Source organism: Callithrix jacchus, chromosome 10 (assembly GCF_049354715.1).
Source record: "Callithrix jacchus isolate 240 chromosome 10, calJac240_pri, whole genome shotgun sequence".
Taxonomy (NCBI): domain Eukaryota; kingdom Metazoa; phylum Chordata; class Mammalia; order Primates; family Cebidae; genus Callithrix; species Callithrix jacchus.
The window spans coordinates 123,092,357-123,117,615 of NC_133511.1; the positions used below are offsets into that span (position 1 = coordinate 123,092,357).

At 51.4% G+C, this 25,259-nt stretch overlaps 1 protein-coding gene and 1 pseudogene across 1 annotated transcript; both read right to left on the bottom strand.

Moving 5' to 3' along the window:
* Positions 1-1,111: 1,111 nt before the first annotated feature.
* On the bottom strand, positions 1,112-9,565 carry CATSPER1 (cation channel sperm associated 1). Its single transcript, XM_035263366.3, has 12 exons — positions 8,297-9,565; positions 7,778-7,990; positions 6,693-6,806; positions 6,417-6,564; positions 6,048-6,139; positions 5,771-5,914; positions 5,526-5,589; positions 5,280-5,352; positions 5,103-5,163; positions 3,396-3,471; positions 1,473-1,587; positions 1,112-1,272 (listed from the first exon to the last, which is right to left on the bottom strand). Exons 1-12 carry the CDS (start codon positions 9,465-9,467, stop codon positions 1,246-1,248), a joined length of 2,298 nt encoding a protein of 765 aa, XP_035119257.1. The 5' UTR covers positions 9,468-9,565; the 3' UTR covers positions 1,112-1,245.
* An 11,198-nt stretch (positions 9,566-20,763) lies between these two features.
* Positions 20,764-25,017, bottom strand: LOC100391384 (eukaryotic initiation factor 4A-I pseudogene; annotated as a pseudogene).
* Between the last annotated feature and the right edge of the window lie 242 nt (positions 25,018-25,259).

Below are 25,259 nucleotides of genomic sequence, written 5' to 3' on the forward strand. Positions count from 1 at the left end.
AATGTGTGAGGTGGTGGGGAGAGGCAAGGCCCAGAGACGTCTGCCAGGTGATCTCTCCGCCCTGGAATCTGTGCCCAAATCCCAGATGGCATTTCCTCTGCACAGTTTATTCCAGGACCCTGGGTTGGGCCAGACCAGGGAGGGGGCATGCTTCTTCTGTCCTGGGGCCCTGGAAGCTCCAGCACTGACTGGCCCAGAGATGGGAGGGTTGGCAAAAAACTATTGCCCTTCAGCCCCTACTGACTCCCTCCAGCCTGCATCACACCCTGGCTCCGCCTCTGCTGGAGGTGGGATGTCTGCTGTAGATCACGGAAAACCCTCCACCCAAGGAGAGACCCTCAGGGCTAGGCTTGAACTTGCCTCAGTGCCAGATCTCCAGCACCCAGCATAGGCCAGTGTCCCACTGTCACTTCCAAGCATGGGGACAGGGGCTCTGGACATCCAGCCTAGGCTCAGACTCTAAGTCGGGGAGCTCATCTAAGCCCTAGAGCAGGCAGTGGGGTGCAGTCTTCAACCTCATTCCCTGCTTCCCTCTCCCAGCAGCAGGATCCTCCCCACACCCCTGCCTGCCCCCTTTCCCTGAGGCCAGAAAGACGAGCAGCCCCCACTCTACCACCCCTCAGTGCGGCTCTAGAGTCTGACTCCAGGAAGGGCAGGATATGGCAGTGACCTCTGACCTCTGAGTTCCTGTTAACCCTATCCAGTTGGCGCTCTTCTCCAGGAGCTGAGGGTCCCGGCAGGATTCAGTTTCTGGGCTCTGGGCCCCCATTTCTCGAGCCCACTGGTCCCTGAGGCCTAGCAACCCTCGGCTTTTCCAGCCTATTCTTTTTTCTCCTGACTCTGGGCCAGATGGGCCTTCCTCCCCAAAGCAGGGTTACTGTGTCCTCAGCCCTCCCGGCACCTGAGCCCAGACCACGTTCTACCTCAACCTTCCGGCTGCTGCTAATGCCCTGCTGGGCTGAGCTAGGATGCAGGCCCTGGTGGGGCTGGAGGGGATCCAAAAGTAGCCCCTTTCACATACAACGTTGGCATACACGCAATGCTGGCACCCACTCGGGTGTGTGTGTTCACCAATTCCCTTCCCAGCGCCTAGGTCCAGCCAGTGAGGACATGGAGCCTCCTGGGGTTTAAAAACTCTATTAGGGCCCAGACAATCATTCCAGCAGATCTGGGGACCTGCCCCAGTGTACCCAGGTGGGCAGACTGCCAGGGCTGAAGTCTGTAACTGGTGTCCTTCTCCTGGGGTCAGTTCCTGAAGTCCTCTTCTCCGACCTGTGGAGGTTGGTGGGGCACAGCTGGGTGAATGAGCCAGCACAGCCTCTGCCCTCCCATATCCCCATGGGAATGTTACTCAGGGCCACTTCTGGCTACAAGCTCCCGGGTTCCCCTCACTTGGCAGGGGAAGGGGCTCTGGACATCCAGATGAGCTCCCCGACTTAGCATCTGAGCCTTCCTGTTCCTGCCTGGTTCACCTCAAATGTGGTGTCCACGATCTCATCGATGATGGCTGCCTGGGAGCAGAACTGCTGCTGATGCTGCTCCACGTTTGCCACCAGCTGCAGGTAGAGGAACAGGAACTCCTGCTGCCTGTGGGTGGGGGGACACAGAGGCAGGGGCTGGGCTGACCTGCCGGCTAGGCTTCCTGGGCCCCAGAGCCAGCCAGAGGCTCTTCTTGCTTGCCTCCTCCCTGCACAATTTATATGACTGCAGAGCTCTTTCCAGGAGGTCTCCTTTTCCACATACAAGAAAGCCCCACGTCTGCCTGTAGCACAGAGGCTTCTGGCTTTGTTTATCCTCCTAACCGCCCAGCTCATCTGCCCCGTACCTCTCCATGCACCCACTCGACCATCCACCCATCCATCCACCCACCTCCTGATCCAGTCACTCACCCGTCTGGCTCTCCAGCCACTCACCGCCTGCTCCATCCACCTGCTCTTCCCTGTAGCCGCCCTCCCAACCCATCGACACCTTCTATACTGTGTAGTCAGCCATCCACCTGTCCATCCACCCACTCATCAACATACATTACACATCCTTGACCCATTCACACCCTCCTGCCATCTTGTCAGCCCATTCCTCAAAGAACACTGGAAACAATGGGCACTGCCGGTGCTTCAAGGAGATGCAGATGAACAAGAGACTTTGCCCTCAGAGCCGAGAGCTGCTGACACTCTAAGGCATGAACTTGGGTGCTGAGGGTCCGGGAGGAGGGAAACCTTGCCCAGTGCTGGGGATCTGGAAAGGCTTCTGGAGACAGCGTCAATGAGCTGAGTTTGAACGGTAAGTGAAAGGCTGGGCGCAGTGACTCACACCTGTAATCCCAACACTTCAGGAGGCCGAGGCAAGTGGATCATTTGAGGTCAGGAGTTTGAGCCTGGCCAACATGGTGAAACCCCATCTCTACTAAAAAAGTCCAAAAAAATAAATAGCCAGGGGTGGTGGCGCATGCCTGTAATTCCAGTTACTCAGGAGGGTGAGGTGGGAGAATTGCTTGAACCCAGGAGGTGGAGGTTACGGTGAGCCTAGATTGTGCTACTGCACACTCTGGGTGACAGAGTGAGACTGCCTCAAAAAAAGAAAGAAAGAGGGAGGGAGGGAAGGAGGAAGGGAGGGAAGGAAGAAAGGAAGGAAGAAAAGAAGGAAGGAAGGAAGAAAGGAGAGAGAGAGAAGGGAGGGAGGGAAGGAAGGAAAAGAGGGAGGGAGGGAAAGAAAGAGAGAGGAAGAAAGAAACAAGAAAAGGAAAAAAGAGAAAGAAAGAAGAAAGAGAAAGAAAAAAAGAAAGAAAGAAAGAGTAAGGAAGGAAGGGAGGGAGGGAGGGAGGGAGAAAGAAGAGGGTTTGCCAGGCTCGGGCAGGGCTCCTGGTGCTCCAAGGCCTGGCTCCCCAGAGACCCTTCTCATGGGGACAGCATGAGTTCCCAGCTGTCCTGGTCTAGCTGGTCACTCAAGTAGACAGGAATGGAGGTTGAGCATCTGGGTTCCAGGCCTTGACCTAAGCCGTTCCTCCAATCGCCTCATCATCCCTCCACCAGGCTGAAGTCCACTCATCCTCTGCGGCCCAACACAGGTCTTTAGAGGTGGGGTCCTCATGGGTAGGGGCTGAGTCTGTGTCCTCTTTGGGTGTCCGCAGCCCTCACAGGGACCACCCTGACAAAGGTTGGGGATGGTTATGGGGTGTAGGAATGGGTGGAGTCCTTGCTGCTGGGATTACCCAGGTGGCACACACACCTCTGGGTGTGCAGGAGCCACTCCAGGTCTCCATGCTGCACCCACAGTCTCATCCACAAGTGTCAGCACTCCATCCCCTTCCAGAGGGGCCGGCCATGCCCCTTCTCCCGCAGCCCTCCAGCCAGGCCTTGCCCTTAGGCACAGGCCTCGCTCCCTTCCTGTCTCCTCACTTCTGAGTCATGGTCCCAAACTTCTTCTCGATGAGTCGCTTCAGCATGGTGCCTTCACTCAACACCTCTTTGGGCTCTGGATGTAGAGAAGGAAGGGTGAGGTCAAGAAGATGCCTGGATGTGGAGAGGAGGCAGAGGAACCCCCTGTGTCAGGAAGATAACGGCTAGAGGCGTTTCTGTCCAGGCTGCTCCAAGGCTGCTTTTCCAGGCGTGCGACTCCATGCAATTCTTTTTGCTTGTTTGCCTGTCCGGCACCTACCCCACTTCTTTCTGGGAGAAATACTCCCATTTTCCTGAGGAACTAATCACTCCTACCCCTTTTCCATCCACATCCTTTGGCTGAGGTTAGCCCCACCCTCCAGCTTCGAAGACAGGTGACTTAGGCCTGGCCAATCAGAACTTTTATTTTTTTGAGGCAGATTCTCCCTCTTGTCTCCCAGGCTGGAACGTAATGGTGCAACCTTGGCTCACCACCACCTCTGCCTCCCAGGTTCAAGTGATTTTCCCACCTCAGCTTCCCAAGTAGCTGTGATTACAGGCACCCGTCACCACACCCAGCTAATTTTTGTATTTTTAGTAGAGATGGGGTTTCACCATGTTGGCCAAGTGGTCTTGAATGCCTGACCTCAGTGATCCACCCATCTTGACCTCCCACAGTGCTGGGATTACAGGCATGAGCCACCTCGCCCAGCCTCTTTTTTTTAGACAGAATCTCAATCTGTTGCCCAGGCTGGAGTGCAGTGGCACCATCTCAGCTTACTGCAAACTCTGCCTCCCAGGTTCAAATGATTTTCCTGCCTCAGCCTCCCGAGTAGCTAGAATCACAGGCGCACACCACTAAGCTGGGCTAACTTTTGTATTTTAGTAGAAGCAGGTTTTGTATTTTAGTTTCACCATGTCGGCCAGGCTGGACTTGAACTCCTGACCTCAATCGATCTGCCTGTCTCAGCCTCCCAAAGTGCTAGGATGAAGGCGTGAGGCACCACACCTGGCCCCAAGTGGGTTTTTTAAGATTAGACAAGCAGAGCTGGGTGCAGTGCTCACACCTGTAATCTCAGCACTTTGAGAGGCCAAGATGGGAGGATCATCTGAGGTCAGGAGTTCAAGTTTGAGACCAGCCTGGTCAACATGGTGAAACCCCGTCTCTACTAAAAACACAAAAAAAAATTAGCTGGGCATGGTGGCGCGTGCCTGTAATCCCAGCTACTCGGGAGGCTGAGGCAGGAGAATTGCCTGAACCCAGGAGGCGGAGGTAGCGGTGAGCCGAGATTGTGCCATTGCACTCCAGCCTGGGTAACGAGAGCGAAACTCCGTCTCAAAAAAAAAAAAAAAACACAAAAATTAGGTGGGCGTGGTGGCACATGCTTGTAGTCCCGGCTACTCAGGAGCTGAGATGGAAGGATTGCTTGAGCCTGGGAGGCAGAGGCTGCGGAGAGCAGAGATCCGCCGCTGCACTCTAGCCTGTGTGACAGAGCAAGACTCCATCTCAAAAAAAAAAAAAAAAAAAGATTTGACAAGCAGTTTAATTGGCTTTGGGAGGATTGTCCTAGAGTCCTCTGGACTAAAGTCCTCCTGAGTCTCAAATTCTAAAACTCTAAAACTGAGCCTGGGATTCTGTGTCTGACTGTGGAGGATGGTTGGGGGCCTGGAGAGACTGGCCCCCCACTGAGGTCGGGCAGGTGGGGCCAGGGTAGGCCGAGCTGGTACCTGCAGCTTTGAGCTCTGTCAATGAGTCTTCCAGCGGATTCTTTTGGATCCAGGTAGCCTTCTGGGAAGAAGAGGCCTCAGATCTGCCAGGGTCCCAGGCCTGCTCATCCCTGGAGCCCTCTGGCCTCGCTCCTCCAGCTTCCTGATTGGGTCCACCCGTCCCACCCCACTCGGTACCTCCTGCTTCACTTTCTCGGAGCCTTTCAGCAGCGCCATCTGGAAATTATCCACCAGGACAGCAATCAGCAGGCTGGGAGGGGGACAGGAGGGTGCCCTCAGCGAGGAGGCCAGAGGAGAGGGGCACCCTGTACTTCCTATGGGTTCAGCATGGCATGATCAGGGTGAGAGGGCTGGGGTAGGGGTCCCAGGGGCAAGGAGGAGGAGGGGGTGGCACTGGGCAGCAGAGCAGGGGTGGGTCCTCACTTGAGGAAGATGAAGTACTGGATGATGATGTAAATCATGAGGATGGGAATGATGTACCAGGCACCTGGGGGGAGCAGGTCAGAGGGCGCAGTCAAGCTGTGCTTGGCTCCCAACCAGGACCTGCCCCCTGACACCCCGATCCACAGGCATCAGAAGCCCCACTTTGCTGATGGGATCACTGAGCCCTCAGAGCCAGTCCATCCGGCCAATCCCCTGCCATGCCCGCAGACTGGGGCCTGCCCTACCCTGGGCACGGCTGTCCATGTAGACAAGGGACCAGTCATCCAGCGTAAGCAAGGTGAAGAGGGTGAAGATGGTGGTGAAGATGTTCTGGAAGCGCTTGGGGTCTGATTTGAGGAACAGCGCTCGGAGGACCACGGAGAAGAGGACTGGCTGGTCAGGGCCAAACTCGGCTCTCGGGTCCTATCCCAGCCGCAGCGCCCTGCCCCATCCCCAACCCTCACACCCTTTCCACTGCAGCCCCTCAGGCCCCACCCCCTAGCCCCTGCAGCACCAGGATACGGAGGCAGGTAAACATGAGGATGAGGATGGCTGCGATGGATGGCAAGGACTGGCCCAGGGTCCCTGTCACTTCCTGGACACTGTTCAGGAAACTGTGGGCAGAAGAGCAGGGACTGAGTCATCAGGGTGGGGGGTCTGTGCCCAGCAACCAGAGCTAGCGCTGAAGGCAGGAGGCCCCTGACTTGGTGATTTGGGTGAGTCCCAGCCCCTCTCTGGAAAAATGAGGGGGCTGATTCCAGTGCACGGCAGGAGGCAGAAGCAGGCTGGGGTCAGCAGCCTCCTGTGCCCCCAACCCTTGAGCAGGTTACGGTGGATTTCTTGGAGGCCCCGACCTGTGTCCCCTCTTCCTGTGGAGCCATGGCCACAGACCTGAGCCTCCGCAAGACCCGGATGGCCCTCAGGACCCGAAGGCTCTTGAAGACCTTGATGATCCGGAAGAGGTTTTGGTGGTAGATGGCGAAGGAGTGGGTCAGCATCAGCACGAAGTCCAGCACGGCCATGGACATGATGAAGAAGTCTGAGGGCACAGGGGCACCTGAGCCTGGCAGGATCCTGATGACAGCGCCCGCTTCCCCACCCCTCTCTCGGTCTGAGCACCCCCCACCCCAGACTAAACATCGGCAGCCTGGCCCCGGCCCCACCCACCCAGATTGTTCCAGAAGTCGTAGAAGTATGAGAGGCCCAGGGCGAAGATCTTGAGCAGGGCTTCCAACACATAGATGCAGAAGAAGATGGAATCCAAAGCCATGAAGTACCACTCTGCAGGAACACAGGGTGCGTACAGGGCTGTCCCAGCACCCAGAACCTGCCCTCTCCTCAGCATGAGTCTCACACAATCCCAGATTCCTAGGTTCTCCCCGGTTCTGCCTAAGCAGCTGTGCGACTTAACCACTGCTCTGTGCCTCGGTTTTCTTGTCTTTAAAATGGGGATAACTGTTGTTGGGCACAGTGGCTCATGCCTGTAATCCCAGCACTTTGGGAGGCCGAGGCAGGCAGATCACCTGAGGTAAGGAGTTCGAGAGCAGCCTGGCCAACATGGTGAAACTCCGTCTGTATCAAAAATTAAAAAATTAGCTGGGTGTGGTGGCTCATGCCTGTAATCCCAGCTCCTCGGGAGGCTGAGGCAGGAGAATCATTGAACCCAGGAGGCGGAGGTTGCAGTGAACCGAGATCACGCACTGCACTCCAGCCTGGGCAAAAGAGCGAGACTACGTCTAAAATAAAATAAAATGGGGATAATTGAAGTCCACTTTATAGAGTCATGAGCATTAAATGCATGAACACAAGCAAAGTGCTTAGAATGGAGCCTGAGGCAGCGAGCCAGGCGGCTCCCGGCCTTCACCCTGCTCCCTGGCGTCAGAGGGCCCAGCCTTCCCCAGCCTTCCATCCTCTCCCTCCAGGGCCTTCTCCGCTCCCGGCCCTTCCCGCGAAGCTCGGTCCCAGGCGACCGCCCGCCCGCTCTCAGCCGCTCGTTTGGAGCAGATGCGTCCCCTCGTGGCAGCGGCGCGAACAGCATCGCCTCCGGCCCAGCTGGTCCTCGGGTCTCTCGCCGGCCGGCCGACCTCAGCGGGGTCTTTCTGAGCCGCTCTCTAACGCCAGGCAATACCATCTACTTCCCAGGGGTGAGGATTAAGTGAGCCGAGTCCTATAAACCGCCCCGCACTGGATCAGGCCCACGGAGGCCCTGGAACGGTGGCTTCTCCATGGGAACAGGACTCCTTGGCTCTTACCACCCCGGATCTCGACTTCTGCAAAGGTCTGGGCCACCAGCATGATGGTGTTGAGGCAGACGATGAAGACGACGAAGGCTTCAAAGGCCAGGGATTGGGTCAGCGACCGGATCATTTCCCGGAAGCCCTGAATGAGATGGCTTAACTTTTCCCACAGCCATTGTAAGAGATTGGTAGACTGTCCCTTCTTGTGGGTCCGCTGGTGCTGGCTAACTGAAAGGAAAAGCGACAGAAAGTCAAGTGTGTGCAGGCGGGGGACATAAGGTCCCAAGCGCCCTCCCAGCCTGGGTCAGCATCCATGGTCACTCCCGCCTGTTTGCTGGCCCTCCGCTGGCCAAGCCGCTTCTGTGCTAGTCCTGTGCCTTCTGTGGCAGGACCCAGCCTGTTGGGGATTTGGAGTTGACTTCTGGGGATCCTGAGGACTCCCACTCCTACGGAAGGTCAGCGTGGGGCCCAGGTCAAGTGTGGAACCTGCGCCAGGCAGTGGGAGTTGGCATAAGGGGCCCAGCAAGGACTCACTTTTGCGTTTCCGAGATTGCCCCTCTTCTTTGCCCCGGTTTTCTGAGTCTTTGGTGGAGATAATCTGGGGATGGAGTTTTTTGGACATCTGGTTGGCATGTGAGTGGATTGAAGTGCCGGATGGAACCATGCTGTGGGCCGAGCCCCTTGGGTGTGCCATGTGAGAGGGGAAGGCTCCTGCATGAGAAGCACCAGGGCTGAGGGCATCGCGAATCAAGTTGGGGGACTGCCGTGGGATGGAGAGCTGGGAAGGGCTCTGGACAGAGTCCCTATACTGGTAGTCGCTGCGGAGGTAACCGGAATGACGTGCGCCATGGTGGTGGTCTCGGTGCTGGTGGTCTTGGTGCTGGTGGGTCTGGTGGTGGTGGTGCTGTGAGTGGTGGGGGTGCTCATCGCGGTGGTGCTCGCCGGGGTGGCGATCATCTTGGCGGTACTCGCCGTGATAGTCAGGTATACCCACAAAGGAAGGATGGGAAAGGGCCTCTCCGTGATGAGGAGGTCTTCCATGCTGTGGGACTTGGCGATGGTGGGGCCAGCCATGTTGGTGGGCTTGGCGATGGTGGGTCCTGTCAGGTTGGATCCCGCTAATGTAGAAAGCCTCATTTTGGTGGAAGGACTCACTGTAGGCAACAGGTCCATGGGGCAGGTAGGACCCATCACTGTGGGAAGCCTCGCTGCCTTGGTGGGACATGCCAGAGGAATAGCGGGACAAATTCTCACCACGATTGTGCTGTCTGCGGTGGTGGTGGGACCCCCCGTGGTAGCGGGAGTCACTCTGCTGCTGGGACCCACTGTATTGGGACACATCGGAAAGCCTCCTGCCATCAAAGTAGTCCTCAGCATAGGGATGCAGGGAGGGGGCGGCCCCTTGAGGGGGAGCCAGACCGAAGCCCGTGGGGCCGTGGGCCTTGCCATGATTCCGCGCCTCGTTGTGGCGATGAGACTGGGGGACATGGGAGGAGGAGGCACGGCCGTGGAAGTCTTGGAACTCCGGAGGGTGGCGAGATTCATCACGATGATGGGGCACACCGTGATGTGACTTGTGATGGTGGTGAGATCCACCGTGGCCTGGCCTGTGGTATGGGGGTGATGAGTGGGAGTGGAAGAACACGTCTGCGTTATTGGTGTCCGCCTCATTCTGAGCCTTTTTAGGCCTTAAGTTTTGATCCATGACTGTGCCGGGAACTCTGGAGGGAAGAGCACTCAAGATCTGGGCCCAACAGGCCCCGCCTGGATTCTCTCCTTCCTGAGCCCAGCTCAGTGCAGACTGTGGCACTGGGCTTCCAAACGCCTGACTATTCTCGCGGAACCCTCCCCTCTATGACGTCATCAGCAGGCCAGGGCCTCATTCCCAAATGCCTCTTCCTGGGCTATAGTTCAGAATCAAGAATGATTGTGTCTAACTCCTTCATTGTAAATGAGGAAGTGGAGATCAAGAAAAGGGAAGGCCTGGACCACGGTGACCCCACAGGTCACTGGCAAAGTTGGACTAAGAAGTCCCTGGGGATACCATGGCTTCATCAGCTGCTTTAGCCCTGTTTTTGGGGGGAAATAAATGGTCCAAGTGGCTGAGCACAGTGGCTCATGCCTGTAATCCCAGCACTTTGGGAGGCCAAGGCAGGCGGATCACCTGAGGTAGAGTTCGAGACCAGCCTAACCAACATGGAGAAACCCTGTCTCTACTAAAAATACAAAATTAGCCAGGCATGGTGACAGTCACCTGTAATTCCAGCTACTCAGGATAGTGAGGCAGAAGAATCACTTGAACCCGGGAGGTGGAGGGTGGGTGAGCTGAGATCGCGACACTGTACTCTAGCCTGGGCAACAAGAGCAAAACTGTCTCAGAAAAATAAAAAAAAGAGAGAGAAAATGGTCCAAGTGGTCCAGTCCCCAGTCCATCTAAAAATCAGTTGGGGGTGGGGTGAAGACTGCCTGACTCCGCCATAAGTAGGTGTGTGACCTTGGGCTTGTTGCTGAACTTTCCTATGCCTCAGTTTCTTCCTCTGTAAAATGGGAATAATAACACCCTACAGGATCAAAAAAGTTGATACGTAAGCCTTATAGTAGCTTTTGTTTGTTTGTTTTGTTTTGCTTGATACAGAGTCTCGCTCTGTCACTCAAGCTGGAGTGTATCAGCACAATCTCAGCTCACTGCAATCTCTGCCTCCCAGGTTCAAGTGATCCTCTTGCCTCAGCCTCCCAAGCAGCTGGGATTACAGGCAACCCCCACCACACTCCACCCTGGCTAATTTTTGTATTTTTAATAGAGATGGGGTTTCACCGTGTTGGCCAGGCTGGTCTTGAATTCCTGGCCTCAAATGATCCAACCACCTCAGCCTCCCAAAGTGCTGGGATTACAGGTGTGAGCCACCATACCTGGTCGATTCTTGTTAATTGGCATTATTATTCTCTTCTTGATCATTGATATCATGGAACAACCCTTCCACCCAGGGTTATTACCAAAATAAAACTATCAGCAATCATTTATTGAGGATTGCTTCATATACATTTTGTTTTCTTTTCTTTCTTTCTTTCTTTCTTTCTTTCTTTCTTTCTTTCTTTCTTTCTTTTTTTTTTTTTTTTTTGAGACGGAGTCTTGCTCTGTCGCCCAGGCTGGAGTGCAATGGCGCAATCTCTTACAATTTTCTTATAAAGAGCAGATTAGGGGCCGGGCGTGGTGGCTCATGCCTGTAATCCCAGCACTTTGGGAGGCCGAGGTGGGTGGACCGCCTGAGCTCAGGGGTTCAAGACTCTCCTGAACAACATGGTGAAACCCTGTCTCTACTAAAATACAAAAAATTAGCCCGACATGTGGCATGTGCCTGAAGTCCCAGCTACTTGAGAGGCTGAGGCACAAGAATCGCTTGAGCCCAGGAGGTGGAGGTTGCAGTGAGCCAAAATTGCACCATTGAATTCCAGCCTGGGTGACAGAGTGAGACCTTGTCTCAAAGAAAAAAAAAAGAAAAACAGGACTGTGTTCATTCAGTTGGGTCTTTCTCATTTTTTAACATGACATTGAGAAGTCTGTTGATAATTTATGAGCATGCATGGCTGGGGAGGAGGTTGAGGATGATGATACCATCCTTGCCCTGCTGCATTCCCTCCCCAACCTCCGTTTACGTACCAGCAACTGACTTATGGGAGCAAAGAAACCTGAACTGGTGTGATAGAAAATCAGAGGAAAATTTCCTTCTAAAGAAAGAATTTGTAAGTGCTGTGAGTCAGCTGCCTCCCTGCTATTTTGCTGTTGAAGTAAACATGATAAAACATGAATTATGCAGGTTAGTATTACAGTAAATTTCTTTTTCTTTTTTCTGATACAGAGTCTTGCTCTGTTGCCCAGGCTGGGGTGCAGTGGCACAATCTCGGCTCACTGCAACCTCCACCTTCCAGGCTGAAGCGATTCTCCTGCCTCAGCCTCCTGAGTAGCTGGGATTACAGGCGCCTACTACTGTGCCCTGCTAATTTTTGCACTTTTAGTAGAGACAAGGTTTCACCATGTTGGCCAGGCTGGTCTCAAACTCCTGATCTCAGGTGATCCTCCCATCTCGGCCTCCTAAAGTGCTGGGATTACAGGCGTGAGCCATCGTGCCTAGCCCAAATAGACTTTTTTTTTTTAATGGCACATTTACTCGGCTCCAGCAAAATGGAAAAAGAACCTAACTACAATTAGGTTTAATTCTTTATCGATAACCAACCTTACCAGATTTGTCCATAGACCTGGACCTAGAATTCTCCCCTTTTATTTCATACCCCATTTTTAAAAAGAACCCACATTGGCCTGTTAGAATCATTTGTAAAACACAGAGGCTAATAAGGTATAAAATAGAAGGGCACACAGATGACTAAACAAGGCACTTGCAAAAAATATGAAATCCTCACAATGAAATTTACTATAGGCTGGGCGTGGTGACTCATGCCTGTAATCCCAGCACTTTGGGAAGCCAAAGTGGGGAGCGTCACTTGAGGCTAGGAGTTCAAAGCCAGCCTGGACAACAGAGAAAGACGCTCTGTATAAAACTTTTAAAAATTAGTTGGGTGTGGTGGCATGCTGTGGTCCCAACTACTCCAGAGGCTGAGGCAGGAGGATCACTTGAGTCTAGGAGGCTGAGGCTACAGCGAACCGTGATAACACCACTGCCTAGGTGACAGAGCGAGAACTTGTCTATTAAAAAAAAAGAAAAAAGGCCAAGCACAGTGGCTCACACCTGTAAACACAGGACTTTTGGAGGCCAAGGTGGGTGGATCTCCTGAAGCCAGGAGTTCAAGACCGTCCTGGACAACATAGTGAAACCTTGTCTCTACTAAAAATTAAAAAATTAGTGAGGCGTGGTGGCAGGCGCCTGTAATCCCAGATACTTTGGAGGCTGAGGCAGGAGAACTGCTTGAACTCAGGAGGCAGAGGTTGCAGTAAGCTGAGATCGCGCCACTGCACTCCAGCCTGGGCAACAAGAGCCAGACTCACTGCTTTCTTCACAGAGATGCTGATGTCAGAAACTCTTGGAGATAAAAAGAAATGATGCAGCAATATGTTTTGCTTTATTCAACAAAGACTAGCTCACTTGAAAGTGTTTTAAAAACTGGCCAGACAGGTGGGGTGCAGTGGCTCATGCCTGTAACCCCAATACTTTGGGAGGCCAAGGCAGGCAGATGATCTGAGGTCAGGAGTTCGAGACCAACCTGGTCAACATGGTGAAACCTGGTCTCTACTAAAAATAGAAAAATTAGCTGGGCGTGGTGGCACATGCCTCTAACCCCAACTACTCAGGAGACCAAGGTGGCAGAATCATTTGAACTCGGGAGGTGGAGGTTGCAGCGAGCCAGCCTGGGTGAAAGTGCTGGGATTATAGGTGTGATGCACCATGCCTGGCAATATATTTCTTTTTAATTTTAAAAACTGAAAAGAAAAAAAAAAAAGCCAACATGGTGGCTCACGCCTATAATCCTAGAACTTTGGGAGGCCAAGGCGGGTGAATCACTTGAGGCCAGGAGTTCGAGACCAGCCTGGCCAACAAAGCAAAACCCCATCTCTACTCAAAATACAAAAACAAAAACAAATGTAGCTGCTGGGCATGGTGGCGTACACCTGTAGTCACAGCTACTCAGGAGGCTGAGACTAGAGAATTGCTTAAGGTGGAAGTCACAGTGAGCCAAGATTGTGCCACTGCACTTCAGCCTGGATGACAGAGCACGACACTGTCTTGAAAAAAAAAAATTAAAAAAAAACAAAAACTAATTAAAAGCGCTGTATAAAAAACATTGACAGGCCAGGTACGGTGGCTCATGCCTGTAATCCCAGCACTTTGAGAGGCCAAGGCAGGTGGATCACGAGGTCAGGAGATTGAGACCACCCTGGTCAACATGTTGAAACCCCATCTCTACTAAAAATACAAAAATTGACTGGGCGTGGTGGCGCACGCCTGTGGTCCCAGCTACTTGGGAGGCTGAGGCAAGAAAATCGCTTGAACCAAGTAGTCAGAGGTTGCAGTGAGCCGAGATCATGCCACTGCACTCCAGCCTGGCAACAGAGTGAGACCGTGTCTCAAAAGACAAAAAACAAACAAACATGGACAAAGACATTCCTTTTTTTTTTTTTTTTTGAGATGACGTTTCACACTTGTTGCCCAGGCTAGAATGAAATGGCGTCATCTTGGCTCACTGCAACCTCCACCTCTCAGGCTCAAGTGATTCTTCTGCCTCAGCCTCCCGAGTAGCTGGGATTACAGGTGTGCACCACCACGCCCAGACTGAGCACAGCCATTTTCTAGCACACACAGACATTTGGTGTCAAAGCACTCTGTATGGCACCATTGAGAAAGCACGGTCTGGCTGGGGAAAGAGGCTGACACGATCTACAGCATGCGTCATCCTATTTAACCACCGATGGCTCCTCCACCGGTTGTTCTCTGATGGGCATTTATTTGACGGTCTTCCACCCTGTGACTATTTTGAGAAGCTGTCCACAGTCCTGTCTCCTAAACCATCAGATGGCCAGTTGTGCTCTTTCCAAGTGTCTGCAGCTGGCAGGTCTATCAGACACTGCTCACGTGTCTATATAAATCTGTTCCTTAGGCCACCTTTCCTTCCACAGAAGGCACCCACAGATGTATTGCCTGGAAGTTCCACCCACTGGGACAATTTTCCTTCACCACTGTCTGTAACCTCAAACTCCTGGACTCAAGTGATCCTCCTGCTTCAGTCTCCCAAGTAGCTGGTACTACAGGTATGCACCATCATCACACCTGGTTAATTTTTAAAACTTTTTTTTTTGTAAAGTCCAGGTCTCACTATGTTGACCAAGCTGGTCTGAAACTCCTGGGCTTGAGTGATCCTCCCACCTCAGCCTTCCAAAGTGCTGGGATTATAGGCATAGGTGACCATGCCTGGGGTTTCTGTCTTATCTTTTTTCTTTTCTTTTCCTTTTTTCTCTCTCTCTTTCTTTCCTTCCTTCTTTCTTTCTCTTTCTTACTTTACTTTACTTTTCTTTCTTTCTTTCTTTTTTTCCTTGATGAAGTTTTACTCTTGTTGCCCAGGCTGGAGTGCAATGCACAATCTCAGCTCACTGTAACCTCTGCCTCCTGGGTTCAACCAGTTCTCCTACCTCAGCCTCCCAGGTAGCTGGGATTACAGGCACCAGCCACCATGCCCAGCTAATTTTTTTTTTTTTTTTTAGTAGAGATGGGGTTTCACTATGTTGGCCAGGCTGGTCTTGAACTGACCTCAGGTGATCCACCCACCTTGGCCTCCCAAAGTGCTGGGATTACAGGCATGAGCCACCGTGCCTGGCCCCTCCAGTGTTTTCTCAAGTCCAGGCTAGCGGTCAGCAAACTCCTTCCATGAAGTGGTAAAGTCTTAGGCTTGGGGAGCCATATGATCTCTGCCAGTGCATAAACAGCCTTAGACAACAAGTATATGCCTGAGTGTGGCTGTGCTCCAATAAAACTTTATTCACAAATCAGGTGGCAGGCCAGCTTTGCCTGTAGTTTGCTCATCCTGGCCTATACAGTCAACAAATCTATACAACTGCTGGTATATGATGTTTGTTGATTTGTAGTGTAAATACTCCCACCATGGCTGATTTCAGGCTACCAATGTAACACCACCAAGAGCTGTCCTGGGAGAGATAGGCAGTAAATAACACACCACTGGCTGGGTGCGAGGCTCACCCCTGTAATCCCAGCACTTTGGGAGGCCAACACCAGCAGATCTCTTGAACTCAGGAAGTTTGAGACCAGCCTGGATAACATAGTAAGACCCTGTCTATTAAAAAAGAAAAAAAAATCAGCCTGACACAGTGGCGCCGGGGTGCCAGACTCGGGTGAGAGGAGAATCACCTGAGCCCAGGGAGGTGGAGTCTGGAGTGAGCTAAGACCGTGACACCACTCATCTGAGTAACAGAAGTGAAACCCTGCCTCAAAAAAAAGTAAATTGTAGTAAACTTACTAGTAAGTGATGAGTTTTGAGTATTTATTATTTATTATTAATACAATTTATTTAATTGTAATTATATACAATTTCCTTTTTTAGGGGGTGGGGCAAAGTCTTGCTCTGTCACCCACCTGTGGTGCAGTGGCAGGATCTCGGCTCACTGTAACCTCCGCCTCCTGTGTTCAAGCGATTCTCCTGCCTCAGCCGCCTGAGTAGCTGGAACAACAGGCAGGCGCCACCACGCCCAGCTCAAGTTTTGTATTTTTAGTAGAGATGGGATTTCACCATGTTGGTCAGGCTAGTCTTAAACACCTGATCTAAAGTGATCCGCCTGCCTGGGCCTCCCAAAATGCTGGGATTACAGGCATAAACCACTGCACCCAAGCATAATTTAATTTTTAATAATGGTTGTGTTCAACAACTGGCTTACACAGTTCAGCTTTCGAGAGCCAATAAAGGGCTGACCTGGCATACCGCTGTGTTCAGAGAATGTAATGTAATCTAGTGTGGCTGGAATATGAAGGGGCAGGGGGCAATGGGAGATGTAGCTGGAAGGTTTTGGGGGTCAGACTAGGTTGACTCTCATGGGCCTGGTAAGGAGGGTGGCGTGGGGAGAGGTGGTTTCAAACAGGGGAGTGAAAGGATCAGATTGCTTTAACAAGGATCACTCTGAATGCAAAGTGGGAAGCGTGTTTGGTGTGGAAACCTCGAGGCAGACCCACTAGGAGGCCGTTGCAGTGGAGACACTGTTGGACCGAAGCAGATGTTGTAGGGAGAGAGGTGTGAGGAGTCACAGTTATGCAGGAGTCAGAACTACAGACGTGGTGACAGGTGGCACTCAGGGAAGAGGGAAGGAGGCATTGGGAGGTGCCAAGCTTTAGGCTTGAGCGTCGGCTTGAGTGGGGGGTGCCAGTCATGGAAACTGACAGACCGGAGATGGAGCAAGTTTGGGTAACAGATCAGATGTTTGATTGTGAGACTAGTGGGTTTGATCAAGCTGGGGGACCCCCAAAGAGGGAGCCCTGGGCTGGAAACAGAGTTGGGATACAGGAGCCAGGCTGCTCCTGTGGCCCCAGCTTATGGGGTGTCCTCACTCTCGGAGGTCTGCCCTGGCTCTGGGACACCTCTGGGAGTCACATTCCCTCTCTAGGTCTCAGTCTTCCCATTTGTTTTTTGTTTGTTTTTTTGCTTTTTGTTATTGAGATGGAGTCTCGCCCTGTTGTTCAGGCTGGAATGCTGTGGTGCAATCTCACCTCACTGCAACCTCTGCCTCCTGGGTTCAAACGCTCCTGCCTCAGCCTCCCTAGTAGCTGGGATTACAGGCTTGTGCCACCACGCCTGGCTAATTTTTGTATATTTAGTAGAGACAGGGTTTCACCATGTTGGCCAGGCTGATCTCAAATTCCTGACTTGAAGTGATCCACCCGCCTCGGCCTCCCAAAGTGCTGGGATTACAGGCTCATGCAGTGGCATGAGCCACTGCACCCGGTCTGAGTTTTCCCATGGGTAATGGGGTATGACAGCCTGACTCCTTCGCTCTCTGTTGCCTGTGTGTTGTGGCAATCCCATGAGATCGGGACGAAGGTGGAGGATGGGGGTGGGGAAGGGCAATCCTGTCCTGTCCTTTGCCCAGGGGAGGGCACCAGGGGAACTCTTGCTGGAGAGAAGAGGATTGGCTGGCAGGAATCCTCATATTTCTGCAACCCTGCTGGGCCAGAGGAGCTAATCTAGAGTCTAGGAAGTTGAGAAGGGGTCCCCCTTCCTCTCCTCCATGTCCTCCTCACACTGGGACTGTCTAGCCCCTTTCTTCTGGCACCCCTGCCCCACAGCCCCTCTCCACGCCTCTGGCACATTCCGGGAAGCTGCCTGGTTGTGTTGGCGGAACACCAGCTTTCCACCTCACCTTGGGTTCACAAAGCATTTGGGCTCTCTGCCCCTCCCTCCCACTCAAACCTGCTCCCAGGAGGCTTTTATAATGAGGCTGTTTAATAAGGAGGCTGCAGGGACTGCTGGGAGTGTGTATCGGGGGTCGCGTAATGTATTGTGGTGGCAGGACCTGGGCTCTGGAGCCTGAGCACTCTGGTTTCTGTCCTAGTGCAGCTTCTCCCAGCTGTATGAGCCTGGGCAATTCAACTTTCTGTATCTCAGTTTCCTCTTCTACAAGAAGGGATATACCTGGATGTTTAGTGGTATGTGCCTGTAATTCCAGTTACTTGGGAGGCTGAGGAGGGAGGATTGCTTGAGCCTGGGAGTTTGAGGCTGCAGTGAGCCACGATCACACCACTGCCCTCCAAGTAGCTGAGACTTGTCACTTGGGTGCAAGTGAGATCCTGTCTCTAAAATAAAGCAGGAAGAGGAGTAGCAGCTACCTCTCAGGGTGTTATAAAAATCAAATAAGTTGGCCGGGCATGGTGGCTCATGCCTGTAACCCCAGAACTTTGAGGGGCCAAGACGAGTGGATTGCTTGAGGTCAGGAGTTTGAGACCAGGCTGGTCAACATGGTGAAACCCTGTGTCTTCTAAAAGTATAAAAACTAGGTGGGTGTGGTGGCACAGGCCTATAATCCCAGCTATTTGGGAGGCTTAAGCAGGAAAATCACTTGAATCTGAGCAGCAGAAGTTGCAGTGAGCTAAGATCAAGCCACTGCACTCTGGCCAGGGTGACAGAGCAGAAAAAAAAATCCATCTCAAGGCTGGGCGCAGTGGCTCAAGCCTGTAATCCCAGCACTTTGGGAGGCCGAGGTGGGTGGATCACGAGGTCAAGAGATCGAGACCATCCTGGTCAACATATTGAAACCCTGCCTCTACTAAAAATACAAAAAATTAGCTGGGCACGGTGGTGTGTGCCTGTAATCCCAGTTACTCAGGAGGCTGAGGCAGGAGAATTGCCTGAACCCAGGAGGCGGAGGTTGCGGTGAGCCGAGATTGCACCATTGCACTCCAGCCTGGGTAATAAGAGTGAAACTCCGTCTCAAAAAAAAAAAAAAAAAAAAATCCATCTCAAATAAAATCAATTAAATTAAAATACATAAAGTGCAAAGAAGAGCACCTAGCACAGGGGTCCCTAACCCCTGAGCCACAGACATTACTGTCTGAGCTCTGCCTTCTGTCAGATCAGCATTAGATTCTCTTAGGAGCATGAACCCTGCTGTGAACTGCATGTGCAAGGAATTTAGGTTGTGCACTCCTTATGAAGATCTAATGCCTGATGATCTGAGTGGGAACAGTTTCATCCCAAAACCATCCCTTTAACCCCTCACACCATGGACGAATTATCTCCCACAAAGCCAGTCCCTGGCACCAAAAAGGTTGGGGACCACCGACCTAGCCTATAGTAAGTGATATGGTTTGGCTGTGTGTCCCCCAACCAGATCTCATGTTGAAATGTGATCGCCACTGCAGGGGCCTGGTGGGAGATGTTTGGATCATGGGGCAGAGCCCTCATGAGTGGCTTGGCCTCATCCCTTTGGTGATCAGCGAGTTATTGCTCTGAGTTCACAGTGATCTGGTTGTTTGAAACCGTATGGCACCTCCACTCCGAAGGCAGTGACCTCCACACTGCAGCCTGGATGACAGAGTGAGACTACGTCTCAACAAAAGAAAAAAGAAAAAAATGACATGATGTCTATCCTTTATCTCCCTTGCCTCCCTCCTCCTGCTGCTCCTCAGTCACCAAATTGAACCCCTGAGGGGGGCAGATCAGCCCCCCTCAGATGAGGTCAGCAGCCTTGAGCCAGCTCCTCAATAGAGGTGATGTACAAGGTCTTCGTGTCTAGAAGAGTCCCCCTGTCTTCTGTTGTCACTGTGTTAAAAGCTACACCCTTATGACCAAAACATCCACATGACTGATTCTGTGAATATCATGTTTCCTGTTGGTGGGAAGATCACAGCTGATGATTAAAGAAACCTGGCACATCCATGCTCTGCTAGAGCCAGAATGGATCGTCTCATGATCATAACTTGTTCCTTTTGGTTCATATCTCCATGCATGGCAGAAACAGTGAAGTCTCTGGCGTGCATCTTCTTAGTGAACCAATCAACCTTCCTTTGGGTATTGGTGAAGATGACAGCCTGGATGATGATCAGGGTTCCATACACGTCACACAGTGGGCCCAGCTTCCACTCCTCTCGTTCTATGCTGATGTAGAATTCCACATCGTTGTTCTAATTAATGTGCCTTCTCCCAGTGGCATTTGCAGCTTTTTTTTTTTCCCCCACAGTGGGGTGGGATGGAGTCTTGCTCTGTTGCCCAGGCTTGGGTGCAGTGGCACGATCTCGACTCTCTGCAACCTCTGCCTCCTGGCTTCAAGTAATTCTCTTGCCCTAGCCTCTCGAGTAGCTGGGACTATAGGCACGCCCAACAACACCCAGAATCAGTCATGTGGACTCTTTCTTCTTGACAAGGATTCTGGCAGGGTCCCTCATGAATTCCTTGGTCACCCCAAGCACATCAGAAGGCATAACAGCTGACAGCAAAAGCATCTAAGTGTTGCTGTTGAGCTTTATTTATTATTATTATATTTTTAAAATTTTATTTATTTATTTATTTATTTAGAGACGGAATCTTGCTCTGTCTCCCAGGCTGGAGTGCAATGGTGCAATCTCAGTTCACTGCAACCTCTGCCTCCTGGGTTCATGCAATTCTCCCACCTCAGCCCCCAGAGTGGCTGGAATTACAGGTGCCTGCCACCACTCCTGGCTAATTTTTGTATTTTTAGTAGATATGGGGTTTCACCATGTTGGCCAGGCTGTTGTCAAACCCCTGACCCCAAGTGATCCACCTGTCTTGGCTCCCAAAGTGCTGGAATTACAGGCGTGAGCCACCATGCCCAGCCTTTTTTTTTTTTTTTTTTTTTTTTAAGAGACAGGATCTCACTCTGTCACACAGACTGGAATGCAGTGGTGTGATCATAGCTCACTGCAGCCTCCTACTCCTGGGTTCAAGTGATCCTCATGCCTCAGCTTCCCAAGTAGCTGAGACTATAGGTGCATGCCACCATGTTCAGCTAGTTTTTTTGTTTTTTTGTAAAGGCTGTCGTCTCACTCTGCTGCCCAGGCTGGTCTCCAACTTCTGGGCTCAAGCAATTCTCCTTCCTTTGCCTCCCAAAGTGTTCGGATTACAGGTGTGAGCCACGGTGCCTGGCTGAGCTTTTGGAATATGTCATAGATCTGGTTCTTGAATGTATGGCTTAACATTTCATCAGCTTCATCCAATGCAAACCTCTTGCTGTATTTGAGAGACAGATATCTCCAGCGAAACACATCAAATATGTGGCCAGGAGTACCATGATGATATGGGGAGCTTCCATTTGCAACTTCTGCACTTCAGCATGCATGCGGGTGGCCCCAGTGCAGGTGTGACAGGAGGCACACAGGTAATCTCATTATGCCATGGCCATCTTCTGCATCTACTGAACCAATTCTCAAGTGGGTGCCAGGACCAAGGCCTGGGTGGCCTTAAGATTCAATTCAATCTGCTGCAGAATGGATATAGCAAATGTGGCCATATTCCCAGCCCTAGATTGGCTTGAGCAATCCATCACATCATAACCTTTGATAGAAGGAAGACTGGTTTGAAGCTGGAAGTCAGAGGGCTTCCCAAAACCTTACATATAGAAGCCATGGAGGAGGAACTCCAAGAGGTCCCTGTCATCAAAGCTGTCGACAATGTCATTTCAGTTACTCTGGGTGATGCTTTCAGGCTCCATCCCCTCAGGATCATTGGTCTGAATTAGGAATCTGGATTCATACACCTGATCCTCAGAAACTAGCCAATCTGAACTTCCTTTTTTTTTTTTTCTTTCTCCTTTTGAGACGAAGTCTCGCTCTGTCATCCAGGGTGGGATGGCACCATCTCAGCTTACTGCAACCTCCACCTCCTGGGCTCAATCAATTCTCCTGCCTCAGCCTCCTGAGTAGCTGGGATTACAGGCGCCAGCCACCGTGCCCAGCTAATGTTTGTAGTTTTAGTAGAGACGACATTTCACCATGTTGGTCAGACTGGTCTGGAACTCCTGACCTCAAGTGATCCACCCGCCTTGGCCTACCAAAGTGCTGGGATTGCAGGCATGATCCACCACATCTGGCCTCAATCTTAACTTCTAAGCATGACATTCAAGGCCTTTCATAATCTGGCACTGGCATATTTCTCCCCAACCGGATGGTCCAATATCCCTGTCTCCTGGGGCCCAGGCTATCTCATACCCAGCACCTCTGTCTGGAGCACCTTCTTCCATCCTTGTCCTCATCTGGGACATCCCTTCTCCAGAGAGCCTCTCCTGACCTCAGGCAGGCACTCCTGGCCTCCACTTTGCTCCTCACATACTTTGTGCTTCCTACATTCATGAAAATCAAGGCTGGATTGGGGGCCACAGGTCACACCTGTAATCCCTGCACTTTGGGAGGCCAAGGCAGGAGGATAACTTGAGTCCAGGAGTTTGAGACCAGCCTGAGCAACATACTGAAAACCCTGTCTCTACAAAGAAGTAAAAAATTAGCTGAGTGTGGTGGCATTGGCCTATAGTCACAGCTACTCAGAGACTGAGTTTGGAGGATCACTCGAATTTGAGGCTGCCGTGAATGAGCTATGATTATGCCACTGCACTCCAGCCTGGGCAACAGAGTGAGAACCTGTCTCCAAAATAAATAAATAAATAAATAAATAAAGGCTGCTCATAGCCCATACCATGGCTTTGGAGAAAGCAGAAAAAGTCACCCCTTCCTCAAAATGCTTTCTTCCATCTGCTGAAAAACTCTTGTAATAGATGTGTCAAACCGTAACATCTATAACATGAAAGGTGTCAACCATGGAGGAGCCCTGATGAAACCAGAGATGATACCTTGGGAGAACCTCTGTGTGCCAGGCAGTGTGCCAGGGGCATTATCTCAGATACTGTTCACAAAGCCCATGCAGGAAACTATTTATTTCACAGCTGAGGAAAGCAAGGCTCAAAGTATGTAACTGGTAGATGGCAAAGCCAGGGTTTCACCTCCAGAGCCCCAGTGGTTAACCACTAGGCAAGATCATACTGGTCTGGAACTTGAGTCATTTTGGGCCAGGTTTGCTGCCTCCACATCTTGACTAGACCTTAAAGTGAGCTCCTCAAGGCAGGGACCACGTTTCACTCACTGCCAAAGCTCTGGGACCATTCAGAGTAGGCACAGAGTGGGCAGCACCAAGTGTTTGTTGGTGGAAGGAGCCTCTTTGCAGGAGTCCTAGGGGCTGGGGTTTAAGGGTCTGAGGGCTGTTCCCCTGGATTGTGGCTAAAGCTGTAGATGTTTCCACCAAAGAGTTCCAGAGTCCCTGCTCAGCTTTAGGATTTGTCCTTGTTCCTGAGTTAAACAGAGAACCCTTTCCTAGTGCCTGATGATTCCATTTGCCCCTGATTCCACATTTTTCTGAGGCCAGAGTTGTGCTCTCTGCTGAAGTGGAGCAAGGTTTATAAAGGAAGGTCCACCTGCCTGAGGGTCAGGGAGGCCAGGAGAGGCCCATCGCAGTGGTTTGGTTGTCTTAAATCTCATGTTGACATTTGATCCCCAATGTTGGCATTGGGCCCAATGGGAGGTGTTTGGGTCATGGGCGTGGATTCCTCATGAAAAGATTATGCCCTCCCTGGGAGATAAGTGAGTTTTCTCACTCTTAGTTCCAAAAGCTGATTGTTAAAAAGAGCCTGGCATCTTCTCTGACCCCCTTGCTTCTTCTCTCACCCTGTGGTCTCTGCATATTTGGGGTCCTGAGCGGAAGTAGCATGAGACTTTGGCCAGATACATATACCAATATGAACTTCCCAGTAATCAGGATTAAGTCAAATAAACCTTTTTCTTTACCAGCCTCAGTCATTCTTCAATGGCGACACAAAATAAACTAGGACACCCATCAAAGTAGACTTGGCCAGGTGCGGTGGCTCATGCTGGTAAGCCTAGCACTTTGGGAGGCCGAGGCAGGGGGATCACCTGAGGTCAGGAGTTTGAGACCAGCCAGGCCAACATGGTGAAACTCTGTCTCTACTAAAAATACAAAAATTAGCTGAGTGTGGTGGCAGACGCCTGTAATCCCAGCTACTCAGGAGGCTGAGGCAGGAGAATCGCTTGAACCTGGGAGGTGGAGGCTGCAGCGAGCCAAGATCACACCACGGCACTCCAGAGTGGGTGACAGAGTGAGACTCTGTCTCACACACACACACACACAAAAGTAGACTTAAAGACATGTCTGAATTTTCCAGGCTAACTGAGGGCAAGGTGAAGGATGTTTCTGGAAGTATGACCAGAGAATAGGGCAGATGTACAGTGGCAAGCACCTTCTTGTCTGGGGGCAAGAGGACACCTGTTTTTGGATAGATCACTTTGAGTCTAGTTCAATTCTTTACTGCTCTGTAATTTTAGAAACTTAATTATGCCTTTGCATGATTCTAATTATTGCCTTTTTCAGAGCTCTGCTAAAAAAAGTGGGGTGCCATACGATCCCCTTTCAAGCTGAGGGTGTGTCATGCAAACTGCCAACCAATCACTGCAATGTCCATTGTCCAAACAGGTCAACCGCTGTCTCCGTGAAAAATAGGATAAAGAGATGCTGATGGTAGTGTCTTGGTTCTTCACTTTACATTCTTTTGGGGGAAGGTGCCGGGAGTCAGCCTAGCCTGTGGCATGTGACCTTTTTTATTTGAATGGCACTACACACAACACTTAAGAGCACAGACTCTGAAGCTACACTATCTTGGTTCAGATCCTAGTGGCTAGTTTCTGGCTGTGTGACCCTGACTTAATGTCCCCCAAGTTTCAGTTCCCTCACCTGGAAAACAGCACCTATCTCCAAAGTTAATATACCTCAAGCCCTTTAATGGTGGCTGGCACATCACAGACCATAACAGCTACTGTTTTTATTACTGGTCCAGATATGTTGATCTAGCTCTGAAGAAAGGAATAGGAAAAGTCCTGATTCTCTGCTAGTTTTTTTTTTCTTCTTCTTTTTTTCGTTACCTCCAGTAATGGCGATAAGCAATTCTCTGCTAGTCTCAAGGGAGATTTCACCTGGAAGTGCTGGCTATCTTGCTGTGTTAAGGCAAATTGCAGAAAGGAATTGGTCTTCATCTGAGTCCGAGTTGTCTTCTTGTGAGGAAACCAGGCCATTAGAAGTCAGTGATTCACAGGGGGAGGTAAAATTCTGAGTTAGGCAGCTCCTTACCTGAAAATGATCCTCCTTCCACCCAAGGAGGTGTCATTTTGCTCTAACCCCTCCAGTCCTTCCTCTTTGCTTACCTGCCTTCCTGCCTTGCTCCTGTTCCAATGTTTCCCCATGAGCGCCATGAAAATAAGGCCGTATCTGCTTGGTTCACCTGTATCCCGGAGTTAGAGATGATGCTCAGTAAATGTTGCAGAATTTTATGAGAAAGAACGACGCGGAAAGTGAGTGGGGCTGAGGTGGCCAGTCTGTGTTGGGGGCCCAGTCAGTCAAGCAGTTGAGGAGGGTTGTGGGCCTATGTCAGGTGGCGGGGGACCTTGAGTCCACACCCCCATCCTCATGGCTCCAGGAACAGCTC